Source organism: Schistocerca nitens, chromosome 9, assembly GCF_023898315.1.
Source record: "Schistocerca nitens isolate TAMUIC-IGC-003100 chromosome 9, iqSchNite1.1, whole genome shotgun sequence".
Classification (NCBI taxonomy): domain Eukaryota; kingdom Metazoa; phylum Arthropoda; class Insecta; order Orthoptera; family Acrididae; genus Schistocerca; species Schistocerca nitens.
In genome coordinates, this window is record NC_064622.1 from 62,391,482 (window position 1) to 62,408,988 (window position 17,507).

Genomic DNA, 17,507 nt, shown 5'->3' on the forward strand with positions numbered 1-17,507 from the left:
GATTTTATTTCTTCTCCATGGATTTTAATTCCTATGCCAAATGTTTCTTTTGTTTCCTTCACTGCTTGCTCAGTATATAGATTGAACAACATCGGGGATAGGCTGCAACCCTGTCTCACTCCCTTCCCAACCACTGATTCCATTTCATGCCCCTCGACTCTTATAACTGCCATCTGGTTTGTGTGCAAATTGTAAATAGCCTTCCGCTCCCTGTACTTTGTCCCTGCCACCTTCAGAATTTGAAAAATAGTGTTCCAGTCAACATTGTCAAAAGCTTTCTCTAAGTCTACAAATGCTAGAAATGTAGGTTTACCTTTCCTTAATATATCTTCTAAGATAAGTCGTAGGGTCGGTATTGCCTCACGTGTTCCAACATTTCTACGGAATCCAAACTGATCTTCCCTGAGGTTGGCTTCTACCAGATTTTCCATTCGTCTGTAAAGAACCTGCTTTCTTTGGGATTGGAATTATTATATTCTTCTTGAAGTCTGAGGGGATTTCGTGTGTCTCATACATCTTGCTCACCAGATGGTAGAGTTTTGTCAGGGCTGGCTCTCCCAAGGCTGTCAGTGGTTCTAATGGAATGTTGTCTACTCCCAGGGCCTTGTTTCGACTTAGGTCTTTCAGTGCTCTGACAAACTCTTCACGCAGTATCATATCTCCCATTTCATCTTCATCATCTACATCCTCTTCCATTTCCATAGTATTGTCCTCAAGTACATCGCCCTTGTATAGACTCTCTATATACCCCTTCCATCTTTCTGCTTTCCCTTCTTTGCTTAGAACTGGGTTTCTGTATGAGCTCTTGATATTCATAAAGTGGTTCTCTTTTCTCCATAGGTCTCTTTAATTTTCCTGTAGGCAGTATCTATCTTACCTCTAGTGGGATATGCCCCTACATCCTTACATTTGTCCTCTAGCCATCCCTGCTTAGCCATTTTGCACTTCCTGTCGATCTAGACGTTTGTATTTCATTTTGCCTGCTTCACTTACTGCATGTATATATTTTCTCCTTCATCAATTAAATTCAATATATCTTCTTTTACCCAAGGATTTCTACCAGCCCTCCTATTTTTATCTACTTGATCCTCTGCTGCCTTCACTATTTCATCCCTCAAAGCTACCCATTCTTCTTCTACTGTATTTTTCCCCCATTTGTGTCAATTGTTCTCTAATGCTCTCCCTGAAACTCTCTACAACTTCTGGTTCTGTCAGTTCATCCAGGTTCCATCTCCTTAAATTCCCAACTTTTTCCAGTTTCTTCAGTTTTAATCTACAGTTCATAACCAATAGATTGTGGTCAGAGTCAACATCTGCCCCTGGAAATATCTTACAATTTAAAACCTGGTTCCTAAATCTCTTTCTTACCATTATATGATCTATCTGAAACCTTCCAGTACCTCCAGGCTTCTTCCATGTATACAACCTTCTTTCGTGATTCTTGAACCAAGTGTTAGCTATGATTAAGTTACGCTCTGTGCAAAATTCTACCAGGCGGCTTCCTCTTCCATTTCTTACCCCCATTCCAAATTCACCTACTATTTTTCCTTCTCTTCCTTTTCCTACTCTCGAATTCCAGTCACCCATGACTATTAAAGTTTCATCTCCCTTCACTATCTGAATAATTTCTTTTATCTCACCATACGTTTCCTCAATCTCCTCCTCATCTGCAGAGCTAGCTGGCGCACAGACTTGTACGACTATGGCTGCAATAATGCATTCACTAAGCTGTTCGTAGTAGCTTATCCGTGTTCCTATTTTTTTTTTTTATTCATTATTAAACCATCTCCTCCATTACCCCTATTTGATTTTGTATTTATAACCCTGTATTCACCTGACCAGAAGTCTTGTTCCTCCTGCTACCGAACTTCACTAATTCCCACTATATCTAACTTTAACCTACCCATTTCCCTTTTTAAATTTTCTAACCTACATGCCCGGTTAAGGAATCTGACATTCCACACTCCGATCCGTAGAACACCAGTTTTCTTTCTCTTGATAATGACGTCCTCCTGAGTAGTCCGCGCCCAGAGATCCGAATGGGTGACTATTTTACATCCGGAATATTTTACCCAAGAGGACACCATCATCATTTAACCATATAGTAAAGCTGAAAAATTACGGCTGTAGTTTCCCCTTGCTTTCAGCCGTTCGCAGTACCAGCACAGCAAGACCGTTGAGTTAGTGTTACAAAGCCAGATGAGTCAATCATCCAGACTGTTGCCCTGCAACTACTGAAAAGGCTGCTGCCCCTCTTCAGGAACCACACGTCTGTCTGGCTTCTCAACAGATACCCCTCGGTTGTGCTTGCACCTACGGTACGGCTGTCTGTATCGCAGAGGCACGCAAGCCTCCCCATGCCTGAAGCGATGCAGTCCTTCAACAAAGGAAATTTGCTTACAATACATTAGTTCGTCCAGTCCAAGAGTATTGTTCATCTGTATGGGACCCTTACCAGTTGGGTCTGATTCAAGAGATTGAGAAGATCCAAAGAAGAGCGGCAAGATTCGTGACTGGTAGATTTAGCCATCGTGAGGGTGTTACAAATCTCATGGAAAATTTGAAGTGGGACACACTTGCAGACAGACAACACGCTAAACGGAAGGGGGTGCTCACTAAATTTCGAAATCCGATCTTCGCCAAGGATGTAGAGCATATATTATTACCACCAACTTTCAAATCGCACAATGATCACCATTCAAAGATAAGGGAAATTAGTGCTCGTACTGAGGCATTCGGACAGTTGTTTTTCCCTTGCGCGATCCGCGTGTGGAACAGGGGGGAGGGGGAATATGACTTTGGCGCGAATTGTGCCCTGCGCCACACACCGCTTGGTGGCTAGCGAAGTATATATGTAGATGTAGATGTAGACAATTACATATTTCACCCTATTGCAGAAGATACTATCTAGGAATAGTTAAAATAAATTAGAAAATCAATTAAATACATAAAACTAAGAACAAAATTAGGTCTGGTGTTATATTCTTTAAAATTGAGGGCCAACCTGTCTCTTTTATGAAAATGCAGATTATACTCACATATGTTAATGGTAATTAGTTAAAACTGAAAAAATAAATTTTAAGGAGGCAGACGGCAAAACAAGAGGGGGAGTAAAAAGTGTCATCCCAGCTTGCCTTGGCCGGCTGCGGTGGCCGTGCGGTTCTAGGCGCTTCAGTCCGGAACCGCGGGACTGCTACGGTCGCAGGTTCGAATCCTGCCTCGGGCATGGATGTGTGTACTGTCCTTAGGTTAGTTAGGTTTAAGTAGTTCTAAGTTCTAGGGGACTGATGACCTAAGATGTTAAGTCCCATAGTGCTCAGAGCCATTTGAACCAACCAGCTTGCCTTGTCGCACCATGTAGCCTCCATAATTTGTTACCTTATTTGCATCAGTTCAGAAACAGCCTACTGTTAAAATCAGTGTGTGAATACAGACACAAATAGTAAATGCCACTATCAACACCTGCTCATGTTGCTGGACACGGAAAATTACAGACTCCAGTAATCCTGAGCATCAGCCAGAAAATCAGTTCTACAGACTTCACAATGTGCTTATCACTCAGTCACGGTCCTTTATGGCTTTCTACCCAAAAAGAGAAAGTGTAGTAGACTCGAAAGTAAAGCAACAGTGGTGAAATCAGCAACCATCTCTGATCTTGATGATTTGCAAATGGAAGTGGTCACTTTAAATGACTCACTAATTCCACTAGTCCACCTCCAATAGCTGTGGACTCTACACCAAGGTGCAAAGAGAAAGGGGAGGCAAACTTCAGCAGCAGATATTATGTGTACTAGAGTGGAATTTAAATGGCTTCAGAAATAATATGGAAGAACTTAAGCTCTGAACCCATGGCTAGACCTGCATGTATATGCCTTCAGGAAACACAGTATTTTTAATACAAAAAAATATTAATAATATAAAAAAATACTGATTAGCTAAAAAGGGGATAAATAAACAGTCGGCAGCCCACTAGGGCAATGAATCTCCAGAATCTTAACATATGTATACATTCATACTTGTTCCATAGATCAGGAATATGACATTTCGTAATGGCAAAGAAATTTAAACAAATAATCACAGACGTGACATCAGAAGGTTGTCACTCTTTCCTACAACACAACAGTTCACAAGAAAATAAATGAATCAGAAAGCACTGAGTTTTCAGTTACTTATTCTGAAATACAAGAGCATTTCGAAAAGTAAAGATACAATGGCTCGCAGTCCTTAAATAGTACATTTATTTAGAAAACGTCAGTTACAGCTTATTAACTGGATTATTTGTTATTTTTAAACATAATCTAAACCCCCCTCCCCCTCCGTTATCCAAACATTTGTTAATTCGGTGTACAAGCATCCTACAGTCATAGAAGGTTGTCGCCTGTTGTCGGAACCACATTTCAACTTCATCTTTGATCTCTTCATCGTCGTGGAATGATTTTCCTCCAAGATGTGACTTAGGTAACGGAAGACATGGAAGTCAGTGGGCGCAAGGTCCGGGCTGTATCGTGAATGGTCCAATACGTCCCATTTGAATTGTTTGAGCAGCTCTTTGGTTACAAGCGCTGTGTGAGGCCGAGTGTTGTCATGAAGCAAGCGGACTCCACTTATCAGCATTCCGCTGCATTTGTTTTGAATTGCCCTTTGAAGACGTTTCAAAGTCTGCCTATATGCAGCAGCATTAATTGTCGTTCCAGGAGGCATAAATTCCAACAGAAGAATGCCTTGTCTGTCCCAAAAAACAGAAGCCATTATTTTCTTCGCTGAAATCGATGTTTTCCATTTCTTGGCTTTTGGTGAATTCGAATGGTGCCATTGCATTGACTGTTGCTTGGATTCAGGTGTATGGTGATAAACCCACGTCTCGTCACCTGTCACAATGTGATCAAGGAACTCATCACCCGCTTCAGCATAGCGTGTGAGGAAGTCGAGTGCAAAGCCTATCCTTTTCTATTTGTGTTCTTCCATTAACAGTTTTGGAACCCAGCGCGCACACAATTTCCTGTACCCTAACTTGACAGTCACAACGTCATAAAGAGTTGTCATTGACATGTCCGGTATGATCTGATGCAATTCTTTCAATGTGAGACGTCTGTTTGCATGAATTACTTCCTCTGTTCTCCGAAGAAGGGCATCAGAGGTCACAGATGGCCGACCTATTCTTTGTTCATCATGAACATCAGTCCTACCTACAGAGAAATGACGACACCATTTCATTATATTTTGTCAATTCATAATCTTCCCATAAACAGAAACAATTTCTTTGTGAATATCCGCTAGTTGCTGACCTTTTGCATGAAGAAAACGTATGGTGGAGTGCACTTCGCATTTGGCGGGATTCTGAATCAGTGCAGCCATTTTAAACACGACCTACTCCAACCAGAAGCAACGTTCAGCTGCCGAATGACCGCAAGGAGAAAGCTAATGGTTCAAGGTTAACACCAGTGTTGCCAACTTGCTCGCCAAAACTCTTCTGTTCCTCTAGCGTACGGTGTATGTTTACTTTCCGAAATACCCTCTTACTAAATTTTGAAAGATATTCATAAAGTGGTTCTCTTTTCTCCATAGGTCTCTTTAATTTTCCTGTAGGCAGTATCTATCTTACCCGTAGTGGGATAGCCGGCCGCGGTGGCCGTGCGGTTCTAGATGCTTCAGTCCGGAACCGCGTGACTGCTACGGTCGCAGATTCGAATCCTGCCTCGGGCATGGACGTGTGTGATGTGCTTAGGTTAGTTAGGTTTAAGTAGTTCTAAGTTCTAGGGGACTGATGACCACAGATGTTAAGTCCCATAGTCTTCAGAGCCATTTGAACCCTGGTGGGATATGCCTCTACATCCTTACATTTGTCCTCTAGTCATCCCTGCTTAGCCATTTTGCACTGTCGATCTCATTTTTGAGACGTTTGTATTTCTTTTTGCCTGCTTCATTTACTGCATGTTTATATTTTCTCCTTCATCAATTAAATTCAATATATCTTCTGTTACCCAAGGATTTACTTTCCGAAATACCCTCCTACTAAATTTTGAAAGTAAAGTTAAATGAAGTTACTGGTTAAAGAGATGTAACTAAAAGTTTGTTACATAAAAATTTACTTTAAGTAACCTCAGTGTAACATAATGCAAAATTTAGAAAAAGGCAAACAATTTACTTTTGATTATTGAAAGATTGAAATGAATTCACTTTAAGCAAATGAGCAACTGATTTTACTTTTAATATAAAAACAATAAAATTTGTACCAAGCCAGCAGAAGTCACATGCTGAACTAAATCCAGACTAAATGAAATTGTGCACTCTTAATTTGTGCTGTATCTTTAGTTATTAGCTTTGCCAGTGAAATTTTACATTACTTTAAGTGACTGAAGTTAATACTCAAAATTTCAGATTAGTTAAGCATCTGTTGAACAGTACAAGAATGAACAGTTACTGAGGCCGAAAATTTAGACTGAAACTGGTCATTAGCAAACACACAAAACAGCCAATAAATTGTTAAACAATTTTCATATTTTTATGACACTCACTGATTGCATGGAAAGGAAAGGGACACTGCGATACAGTCAGAAATAAATACACTATTATATCCATTACATATTAACTATAGTTTCTTTAATAAAGCATACATATTGAGAATCGGGAGTACAGCACAAGTTATCAGCAGATATGAAACACTGAAAAATTTTGGATGTTGCAGAAGGTATTTTATCTGCATTTTCGATATTACAAAGAATGTGTGTCACCCCCTTAATGGCCACTTGGGCATATATAATAAGTATGTGACTTATTTTGCTCTCCACCACAACATATTGCAAAGCTGATCAAAATTGAAGTTTATCTGTTGGGAAGCTTTACTTGTGACTTACCTATTCTCTTGATGTAGACACTGCATATTTGTATCTTGGTATGTACCACCAACAGCTTTTATACTCTTGTTAATGCTATGTATTCTGAAGTATTCCTAATTTGTGTCCGTTTGTAATAACTAGCAGATCTGAAGATGACTGGGTAAGCAGTTGAAACTAGTAATCACTATTTTCTACAGTGCAATCTTGGCAAAGAAAGACTTCTTTTCCTGATGACAATATCCTCCTGAGTAGCCCCTGCCTAGATTAGAATGGGACACATTTTCATCTCCAAAATGTTCTATATCCAAGTGGATATCATCATCTTTGTACCCCACAGAAAAGCTAGATGCCCTCAGGAAATACAATGGTTGTTGTTTCCACTTGTTCTTGGCTGTTCGCAGTACCAACATAGTAAATCTTTGTCAGCTGTGATCAATCAGTCAATCATCCAGACTGTTTCCTCCACAACTATTGTAAACGCTGCCGTTCCTCTTCAGGAACCTTACGATAGTCTGACATTTCACAGATATTTCTCCGATGTGGTCACAGCTAAGGTATGGCTATCTGTATTGTTGAGACACTTAAGCCACTACACTGCAGCAAGATCCATGGTTTTGGAGTAGGTACATTTGCTACACATATTGAACTCCAAAGGGAGCAGTGTGTGATCTGAGAGTAAGGACATTGGACCAATAAGTTTGTCTTGTTCCTGTCTTTCATGTTATCCTTTCTTCATGTTGCAGTGGTACATGTAACTAGATGAAAAATTGAAAAAGAAACTGAAGGAATGCGAGATATTTGAAAAGTGATGGCATATCCTTGCTGTTTGCGCACTTTATTATTACTGAAAGGAAATTTCAATGATATACAAGTTTGAGTATTATTCTACTTATTCTGGTTTCATAGACAGTCTTAACTTTACTGGTGGCAAAATACACATCAAATTTCTGCATTATTTGAAGTATGTAGTACAGAGCTTGCTGAACTGACAGAGTCGTTTCTGTAGGTTTCCTGTGGTGGATGCCATACAATGGTCTTAGCCAGGTGTCGAACATTGGAAGAGAAACTGAGTTCGGAAGTCAGTGAATCCAGCAGTAATACAGATGTCACAGATGTGAGTAGCAATGTCTTACGTATTTTTGTTTATCCTGTTGCTGGCACAAAGTAATTTTTTTACATTTTGGCCATTTAATAGTGAGTTAAAAGTAAAAATTAGCGTAACAGATGTTGCAGTTATAATATGCAGTTTGTAAATTTTCTAACTGTAATTAAATGACTGAGAGAATTTACATACAGTTCACTACCTCATATTTGCTTCTAGTGTTACAAAGAATATTTACCTTCAGAACTGCCTGAAGCATTTACAGAATTCGTAAATCATATCTTGCGGACATGTAAAGTTTGAAGTCTCACCTCGGTGAGATATGTCTGCATATACATGTTTCATATTCTGTCTAGCTTCGCAAAAGGTAGGTGATGCATACAAAAATGACCTGTGTGGATGTCCACAAAATGTCAAAATTTGTAAATGTATCAGAGATAAGAGCAAATGATAAAAAAGCCATTTGACAGTTGGTACATTAGTGAATATTAACTAATTTTCAAAAATTGTTCAGATGTAGTGTCAAGTGCTGGTCTTAAGAGTTACAACACATATTTCACAGTTCATTTTAGTCATTTCTTGAGAGGGACTGTGTGGTGTTAGGCAATTTTGCACACTGATTTAGGCAGGTCTCCAATCTCTGTCTCAGATGCAACACACAAACAGGTAAAATGTGATAACCTTGCAAGGAGAGGTCTCCAGGGGTGGGACTAAGTTATTGAAACCATCTATATAGTGATTAAGACCCCAGGTATCTCACCCTACAGCATTCACCCTGGTGTGCACTCGATTGCAAATAATCGATGAAAAAAATTTCATAATTTTGTGTGTTGTGGAGCAGGGATGGGCCAAGATTTCACCTCATGAGCCTTGCGCGGGCACGAGTGCCAAAGCACTCAGCCCCGCTTAACGTTTCCCCCAGCGCCACACCATGCTGTCTGAGCGTGAAGAGGGGAAAACTGTGAACCCACTGCATTTAAATGGCAATGCAGTCACATTTCCCAACAAGATAGATCACAAGCACAACAAGATTAGATCACAAGCAAACTAAATTTTCAGTGTGATTTAATTATTTTTGGTGTATTGAAGGCATAATATAATTTTTACCTGGTACAAACTATTGTCATATGGACAGACACAGACCGTTTCAAAGAGTTTCTCACACAAGTTTAGTTTAGTTTCATAATTGAGAAACTTTGTGTAAGCAAATATGTCAGTCGAAATATTGCAGTGTAGCGATGCAGGGGGCTCCAAATTTGTCATTAAAGTCCGCAAATTACACAACTGATAGTATTTTTCGGTACAGGTATTTCGTTCATTCCAAGTAAGTATCAATTCGTGATGTCATCGTCCAGACACGAGTTGACAGTAATCTGAATCTGTTTTAGCAGACTAATAGTTTCTTTCACGGGATAAAATTTTATTGATAATGAAATACAAGTTCTTTAAGTTTATTTAGAATAGAAAATGTTTAGTTAGTAGTTGCATGCCATAATTTATCTGTTTAATATAAAGGTGTTTTGATTTTTGTATGCATGTAAAAAGTGTGAATTTATGTGCGGCTTTTACTCTTAGACGAGTTTCAAATTAGAGTATTCTTGAGGAAGAAAACCTTGTGTCACAAAGCACCTAGCATCTAGCGCACGTTGGTCTACCGATTATTCACGTGATTTTGAAACGCATCCTTGTTGGTTTTTGAAAATTTTTGAACACATTCTAAGTTGATTTCTGAATGAATCATAAGTTGATTTTTGAATGCGGGCATAGTGTACATGATGTCTCTGTCAGGGGAATCCTCGTCGCATCTAGAAATAAACTTTCCTGCAGACAAAAGGGGACAGGGCTATACGAGTTATTGTAATAAAGCCGAACAGGTGAATGCCAACTGCTGTTTGTTTATGTGATGGACTGGGTATGCGAATGATCAGCGTTGTTTTAATTACTAGCGAAGTTCATAGATTCAGATTACCAGACTGGAAATAAGCGACTAACAGGAATAACAGGCAAGAAAGATTATGTATTATCTTCTCGGTGTATCCAAGAAAATGAAATTTTGGCAAATCGCTAAACTAGAAACGGCAAGTTGTACAGTCCCTGGCTAGCAGCCGCGTAAGTTATATTGTGGGAGTAGTGCAGAAAATGTGTTGTACAAATGTGTAATAACGTCTAACCAGAGAATAATTGCTAGATAACTAAACGGGTGATTCTGGCAAAGTTAGTAGAGTTAACCGGAGAATGAGTTTTGACGATGGTAGGAATAGTTACAGAAGCCGTGATGAGAGGATTGTTTGTTAGAATAAGGAAGTTGAAGAAATGGGGACATGAGAAGATTGTTTGCTAAAATGAGGAATTTGAAGAAACGGGGACATCAGACAAATTACGGAAGAATATGATGATTTCAAACTTACCCAAAAATTTGGTACTATTGCTTTTCGGTTTCACACTTGAGAAACTGGAGTGTATGAATGAAATGTGAAACTATTACGTAACATAAAGCTTTCTGCGTGTAGTAAGCTAGATGGGCATTTGATATTGGTACTTTGCAATTATATTCTGTCGTATTATAAAAATGACCATTATTACCAAAACAGTCTCGCTTATTTGGTGTGTGTTAATTCCTGCAATATTAGAAAGGTCTATTTTCTTTTACCTAGCAGACAGTGACAAAATAAATGTAATCAGATTGAGAAACCATATCAGTCTAGGATACTATTTGTATTAACAGCTTTTCCAGTATTAGACAATGACATTTCGATTTTTCATGTAGCAAAATGTTTGGCAAATTTTGATGAAGTAACAGATTCTTTCACAGAAAGGAAAGCACGCCATGTAAAGCTGGAAGATTAGAGAGGCAAAAAAAGGAGCCGCTAGGACCTAAGGATTGAAGAAATGTGTACTGTCTTGCTTGTCTCTTATCTTTACTGGTTTTGTGTATCTTATATTTAATTTTATGTCACACAGAACAGCAAGTTATTAGCTAACATGCTATAAAGAGTCCAAATTTCCTTAAGAGTTCTTGTTCCAGTATTAATTGCGAGGTTTTTTTTTTAAGGGAAAGGGGGGGGGGGGGGGGGGGCAGGATGTCAAACCAACCGACTGGGAACAGGAGAGGCACTACAGGACATTTTAATTTCTGCTGTCTTGCTGGATCCATGGATGATGGCATCCATTACAAAATATACACATTTGAGTTCCTCAATGCGAAATACAGTGACATGCAGTAGAAGAATGCTGTGTGAAGAGGCGTGACACACTTTGGCATACTTAAGACCAAATAACACATCTTACATTTCCTTGAAGTTATATAATAATATTATTATTATTATTTTTCTTTCCTGTCTCAGACGTTATGTCTGGTTAAAAATGGAAAGTGCCGCGGTCCTTGATCAAGCGTGACTTCCTTTTAACTGTATGGTATATGTTACATTGCATTTAGGATATAAACAAAGATGGTGTGACTTACCAAACGAAAGCGCTGGCACGTCGATAGACACACAAACATACACACAAAATTCAAGCTTTCGCAACAAACTGTTGCCTCATCAGGAAAGAGGGAAGGAGAGGGAAAGACGAAAGGATGTGGGTTTTAAGGGAGAGGGTAAGGAGTCATTCCAATCCCGGGAGCGGAAAGACTTACCTTAGGGGGAAAAAAGAACGGGTAAACACTCGCACACACACACATATCCATCCACACATATACAGTGGTATACACTTGTGTCTGTATATGTGTGGATGGATATGAGTGTGTGTGCGACTGTTTACCCGTCCTTTTTTCCCCCTAAGGTAAGTCTTTCCGCTCCCGGGATTGGAATGACTCCTTACCCTCTCCCTTAAAACCCACATCCTTTCGTCTTTCCCTCTCCTTCCCTCTTAACTGATGAGGCAACAGTTTGTTGCGAAAGCTTGAATTTTGTGTGTATGTTTGTGTTTGTTTGTGTGTCTATCGACGTGCCAGCACTTTCGTTTGGTAAGTCACATCATCTTTGTTTTTAGATATATTTTTCCCACGTAGAATGTTTCCCTATATATATATATATATATATATATATATATATATATATATATATATATATATATATATATATATATATATAATAGAGGGAAACATTCCACGTAGGAAAAATACACTCCTGGAAATTGAAATAAGAACACGGTGAATTCATTGTCCCAGGAAGGGGAAACTTTATTGACACATTCCTGGGGTCAGATACATCACATGATCACACTGACAGAACCACAGGCACATAGACACAGGCAACAGAGCATGCACAATGTCAGCCCTAGTACAGTGTATATCCACCTTTCGCAGCAATGCAGGCTGCTATTCTCCCATGGAGACGATCGTAGAGATGCTGGATGTAGTCCTGTGGAACGGCTTGCCATGCCATTTCCACCTGGCACCTCAGTTGGACCAGCGTTCGTGCTGGACGTGCAAACCGCGTGAGACGACGCTTCATCCAGTCCCAAACATGCTCAATGGGGGACAGATCCGGAGATCTTGCTGGCCAGGGTAGTTGACTTACACCTTCTAGAGCTCGTTGGGTGGCACGGGATACATGCGGACGTGCATTGTCCTGTTGGAACAGCAAGTTCCCTTGCCGGTCTAGGAATGGTAGAACGATGGGTTCGATGACGGTTTGGATGTACCGTGCACTATTCAGTGTCCCCTCGACGATCACCAGTGGTGTACGGCCAGTGTAGGAGATCGCTCCCCACACCATGATGCCGGGTGTTGGCCCTGTGTGCCTCGGTCGTATGCAGTCCTGATTGTGGCGCTCACCTGCACGGCGCCAAACACGCATACGACCATCATTGGCACCAAGGCAGAAGCGACTCTCATCGCTGAAGACGACACGTCTCCATTCGTCCCTTCATTCACGCCTGTCGCGACACCACTGGAGGCGGGCTGCACGATGTTGGGGCGTGAGTGGAAGACGGCCTAACGGTGTGCGGGACCGTAGCCCAGCTTCATGGAGACGGTTGCGAATGGTCCTCGCCGATACCCCAGGAGCAACAGTGTCCCTAATTTGCTGGGAAGTGGCGGTGCGGTCCCCTACGGCACTGCGTAGGATCCTACGGTCTTGGCGTGCATCCGTGCGTCGCTGCGGTCCGGTCCCAGGTCGACGGGCACGTGCACCTTCCGCCGACCACTGGCGACAACATCGATGTACTGTGGAGACCTCACGCCCCACGTGTTGAGCAATTCGGCGGTACGTCCACCCGGCCTCCCGCATGCCCACTATACGCCCTCGCTCAAAGTCCGTCAACTGCACATACGGTTCACGTCCACGCTGTCGCGGCATGCTACCAGTGTTAAAGACTGCGATGGAGGTCCGTATGCCACGGCAAACTGGCTGACACTGACGGCGGCGGTGCACAAATGCTGCGCAGCTAGCGCCATTCGACGGCCAACACCGCGGTTCCTGGTGTGTCCGCTGTGCCGTGCGTGTGATCATTGCTTGTACAGCCCTCTCGCATTGTCCGGAGCAAGTATGGTGGGTCTGACACACCGGTGTCAATGTGTTCTTTTTCCATTTCCAGGAGTGTATATCTAAAAACAAAGATGATGTCACTTACCAAATGAAAGTGCTGGCAGGTCGACAGACACACAAACAAACACAAACATACACACAGAATTCAAGCTTTCGCAACAAACTGTTGCCTCATCAGGAAAGAGGGAAAGACGAAAGGATGTGGGTTTTAAGGGAGAGGGTAGGGAGTCATTCCAATCCCGGGAGCGGAAAGACTTTCCTTAGGGGGAAAAAAGGACGGGTATACACTCGCACACACACACATATCCATCCACACATATACTTGTGTCTGTATATGTGTGGATGGGACCGAGCGAGGTGGCGCAGTGGTTAGCACACTGGACTCGCATTAGGGAGGACGACGGTTCAATCCCGCGTCCGGCCATCCTGATTTAGGTTTTCCGTGATTTCACTAGATCACTTCAGGCAAATGCCGGGATGGTTCCTTCGAAAGGGCACGGCCGACTTCCTTCCACATCCTTCCCTAATCCGAGCTTGTGCTCCGTCTCTAATGACCTCATTGTCGACGGGACGTTAAACACTAATCTCCTCCTCCTGTGTGGATGGATATGTGTGCGTGTGTGTGTGTGTGCGCGCGAGTGTTTACCCGACCTTTTTTCCCCCTAAGGTAAGTCTTTCCGCTCCCGGGATTGGAATAACTCCTTACCCTCTCCCTTAAAACCCACATCCTTTCGTCCTTCCCTCTTTCCTGATGAGGCAACAGTTTGTTGCGAAAGCTTGAATTCTGTGTGTATGTTTGTGTTTGTGTATCTGTCGACCTGCCAGCACTTTCATTTGGTAAGTCACATCATCTTTGTTTTTATATGCAAACGAATCTGCTCCAGTCCGGAATCCCTGAACCATTACACCAACAACCTGACAACAGCTTTCGCATCTCGCAACTACCCTCCCGACCTGGTACAGAAGCAAATAACTGGAGCCACTTCCTCATCCACTCGAACCCAGAATCCCCCACAGAAGAATCACAAAAGTGCCCCACTTGTGACAGGATACTTTCCGGGACTGGACCAGACTCTGAATGTGGCTCTCCAGCAGGGATAAGACTTTTTCAAATCCTGCCCTGAAATGAGATCCATCCTTCATGAAATCCTCCCCACTCCACCAAGAGTGTCTTTCCGCCGTCCACCTAACCTTCGTAACCTGTTAGTTCATCCCTATGAAATCCCCAAACCACCTTCCCTACCCTCTGGCTCCTATCCTTGTAACCGCCCCCAGGTGTAAAACCTGTCCCATGCACCCTCCCACCACCACCTACTCCAGTCCTGTAACCCGGAAGGTGTACACGATCAAAGGCAGAGCCACATGTGAAAGCACCCACGTGATTTACCAACTGACCTGCCTACACTGTGATGCATTCTATGTGGGAATGACCAGCAACAAACTGTCCATTCGCATGAATGGACACAGGCAGACAGTGTTTGTTGGTAATGAGGATCACCCTGTGGCTAAACATGCCTTGGTGCACGGCCAGCACATCTTGGCACAGTGTTACACTGTCCGGGTTATCTGGATACTTCCCACCAACACCAACCTATCCGAACTCCGGAGATGGGAACTTGCTCTTCAATATATCCTCTCTTCCCGTTACCCACCAGGCCTCAATCTCCGCTAATTTCAAGTTGCCGCCACTCATACCTCACCTGTCATTCAACATCATCTTTGCCTCTTCACTTTCGCCTCGACTGACATCTCTGCCCAAACCCTTTTTCTTTAAATATGTCTGCTTGTGTCTGTATATGTGTGGATGGATATGTGCATGTGTGCGAGTGTATACCTGTCCTTTTTTCCCCCTAAGGTAAGTCTTTCCGCTCCCGGGATTGGAATGACTCCTTACCCTCTCCCTTAAAACCCACATCCTTTCGTCTTTCCCTCTCCTTCCCCTCTATCCTGATGAGGCAACAGTTTGTTGTGAAAGCTTGAATTTTGTGTGTATGTTTGTGTTTGTTTGTGTGACTATCGACCTGCCAGCGCTTTCGTTCGGTAAGTCACATCATCTTTGTTTTGGGAAACATTTCACGTGGGAAAAATATATCTAAAAACAAAGATGATGTGACTTACCGAACGAAAGCACTGGCAGGTCGATAGACAAACAAACAAACACAAACACACACACGAAATTCAAGCTTTCGCAACAAACTGTTGCCTCATCAGGAAGAGGGAAGGAGAGGGAAAGACGAAAGGATGTGGGTTGTAAGGGAGAGGGTAAGGAGTCATTCCAATCCCGGGAGCGGAAAGACTTACCTTAGGGGGAAAAAAGGACGGGTATACATTCGCACACACACACATATCCATCCACACATATACAGATACAAGCAGACACATTTAAAGACAAAGAGTTTGGACAGAGATTTCAGTCAAGGCAGAAGTGCAGAGGCAAAGATGTTGTTGAATGACGGGTGAGGTGTGAGTGGCGGCAACTTGAAATTAGCGGAGATTGAGGCCTGGTGGATAACGGGAAGAGAGGATATATTGAAGAGCAAGTTCCCATCTCCGGAGTTCGGATAGGTTGGTGTTAGTGGGAAGTATCCAGATAACCCGGACGGTGTAACACTGTGCCAAGATGTGCTGGCCGTGCACCAAGGCATGTTTAGCCACAGGGTGATCCTCATTACCAACAAACACTGTCTGCCTGTGTCCATTCATGCGAATGGACAGTTTGTTGCTGGTCATTCCCACATAGAATGCTTCACAGTGTAGGCAGGTCAGTTGGTAGATCACGTGGGTGCTTTCACACGTGGCTCTGCCTTTGATCGTGTACACCTTCCGGGTTACAGGACTGGAGTAGGTGGTGGTGGGAGGGTGCATGGGACAGGTTTTACACCGGGGGCGGTTACAAGGGTAGGAGCCTGAGGGTAGGGAAGGTGGTTTGGGGATTTCATAGGGATGAACTAAGAGGTTACGAAGGTTAGGTGGACGGCGGAAAGACACTCTTGGTGGAGTGGGGAGGATTTTATGAAGGATGGATGTCATTTCAGGGCAGGATTTGAGGAAGTCATATCCCTGCTGGAGGGCCACATTCAGAATCTGATCCAGTCCCGGAAAGTATCCTGTCACAAGTGGGGCACTTTTGTGGTTCTTCTGTGGGAGGTTCTGGGTTTGAGAGGATGAGGAAGTGGCTCTGGTTATTTGTTTCTCTACCAGGTCGGGAGGGTAGTTGCGGGATGCGAAAGCTGTTGTCAGGTTGTTGGTGTAATGCTTCAGGGATTCCGGACTGGAGCAGATTCGTTTGCCACGAAGACCTAGGCTGTAGGGAAGGGACCGTTTAATGTGGAATGGGTGGCAGCTGTCGTAATGGAGGTACTGTTGCTTGTTGGTGGGTTTGATGTGGACGGACGTGGGAAGCTGGCCATTGGACAGGTGGAGGTCAACATCAAGGAAAGTGGCATGGGATTTGGAGTAGGACCAGGTGAATCTGTGGAACCAAAGGAGTTGAGGTTGGAGAGGAAATTCTGGAGTTCTTCTTCACTGTGATTCCAGATCATGAAGATGTCATCAATAAATCTGTACCAAACTTTGGGTTGGCAGGCCTGGGTAACCAAGAAGGCTTCCTCTAAGCGACCCATGAATAGGTTGGCGTACGAAGGGGCCATCCTGGTACCCATGGCTGTTCCCTTTAATTGTTGGTATGTCTGGCCTTCAAAAGTGAAGAAATTGTGGGTCAGGATGAAGCTGGCTAAGGTAATGAGGAAAGAGGTTTTAGGTAGGGTGGCAGGTGATCGGCATGAAAGGTAGTGCTCCATCGCAGCGAGGCCCTGGACGTGCGGGATATTTGTGTATAAGGAAGTGGCATCAATGGTTACAAGGATGGTTTCTGGGGGTAACGGATTGGCTAAGGATTCCAGGCGTTCGAGAAAGTGGTTGGTGTCTTTGATGAAGGATGGGAGACTGCACGTAATGGGTTGAAGGTTTTGATCTACGTAGGCAGAGATACGTTCTTGGTAACCAGCTACAATGGGGCGGCCGGGATGATAGCCCAGGCTATCCGTGATCTGAAAGCTGACCAGTCCATCGTCATTC

The 17,507-nt window shown here is 42.8% G+C and overlaps 1 protein-coding gene across 1 annotated transcript in view; it reads left to right on the forward strand.

The window, feature by feature from the left end:
• LOC126202942 (X-linked retinitis pigmentosa GTPase regulator-like) overlaps window positions 1–17,507 on the forward strand; it is a 414,771-nt gene that overhangs the window by 255,133 nt on the left and 142,131 nt on the right. Inside the window, exon 10 of the mRNA XM_049937044.1 lies at window positions 7,843–7,950. Coding sequence (XP_049793001.1) covers window positions 7,843–7,950 — 108 coding nt within the window. The remainder of the gene's footprint in view (window positions 1–7,842; window positions 7,951–17,507) is intronic.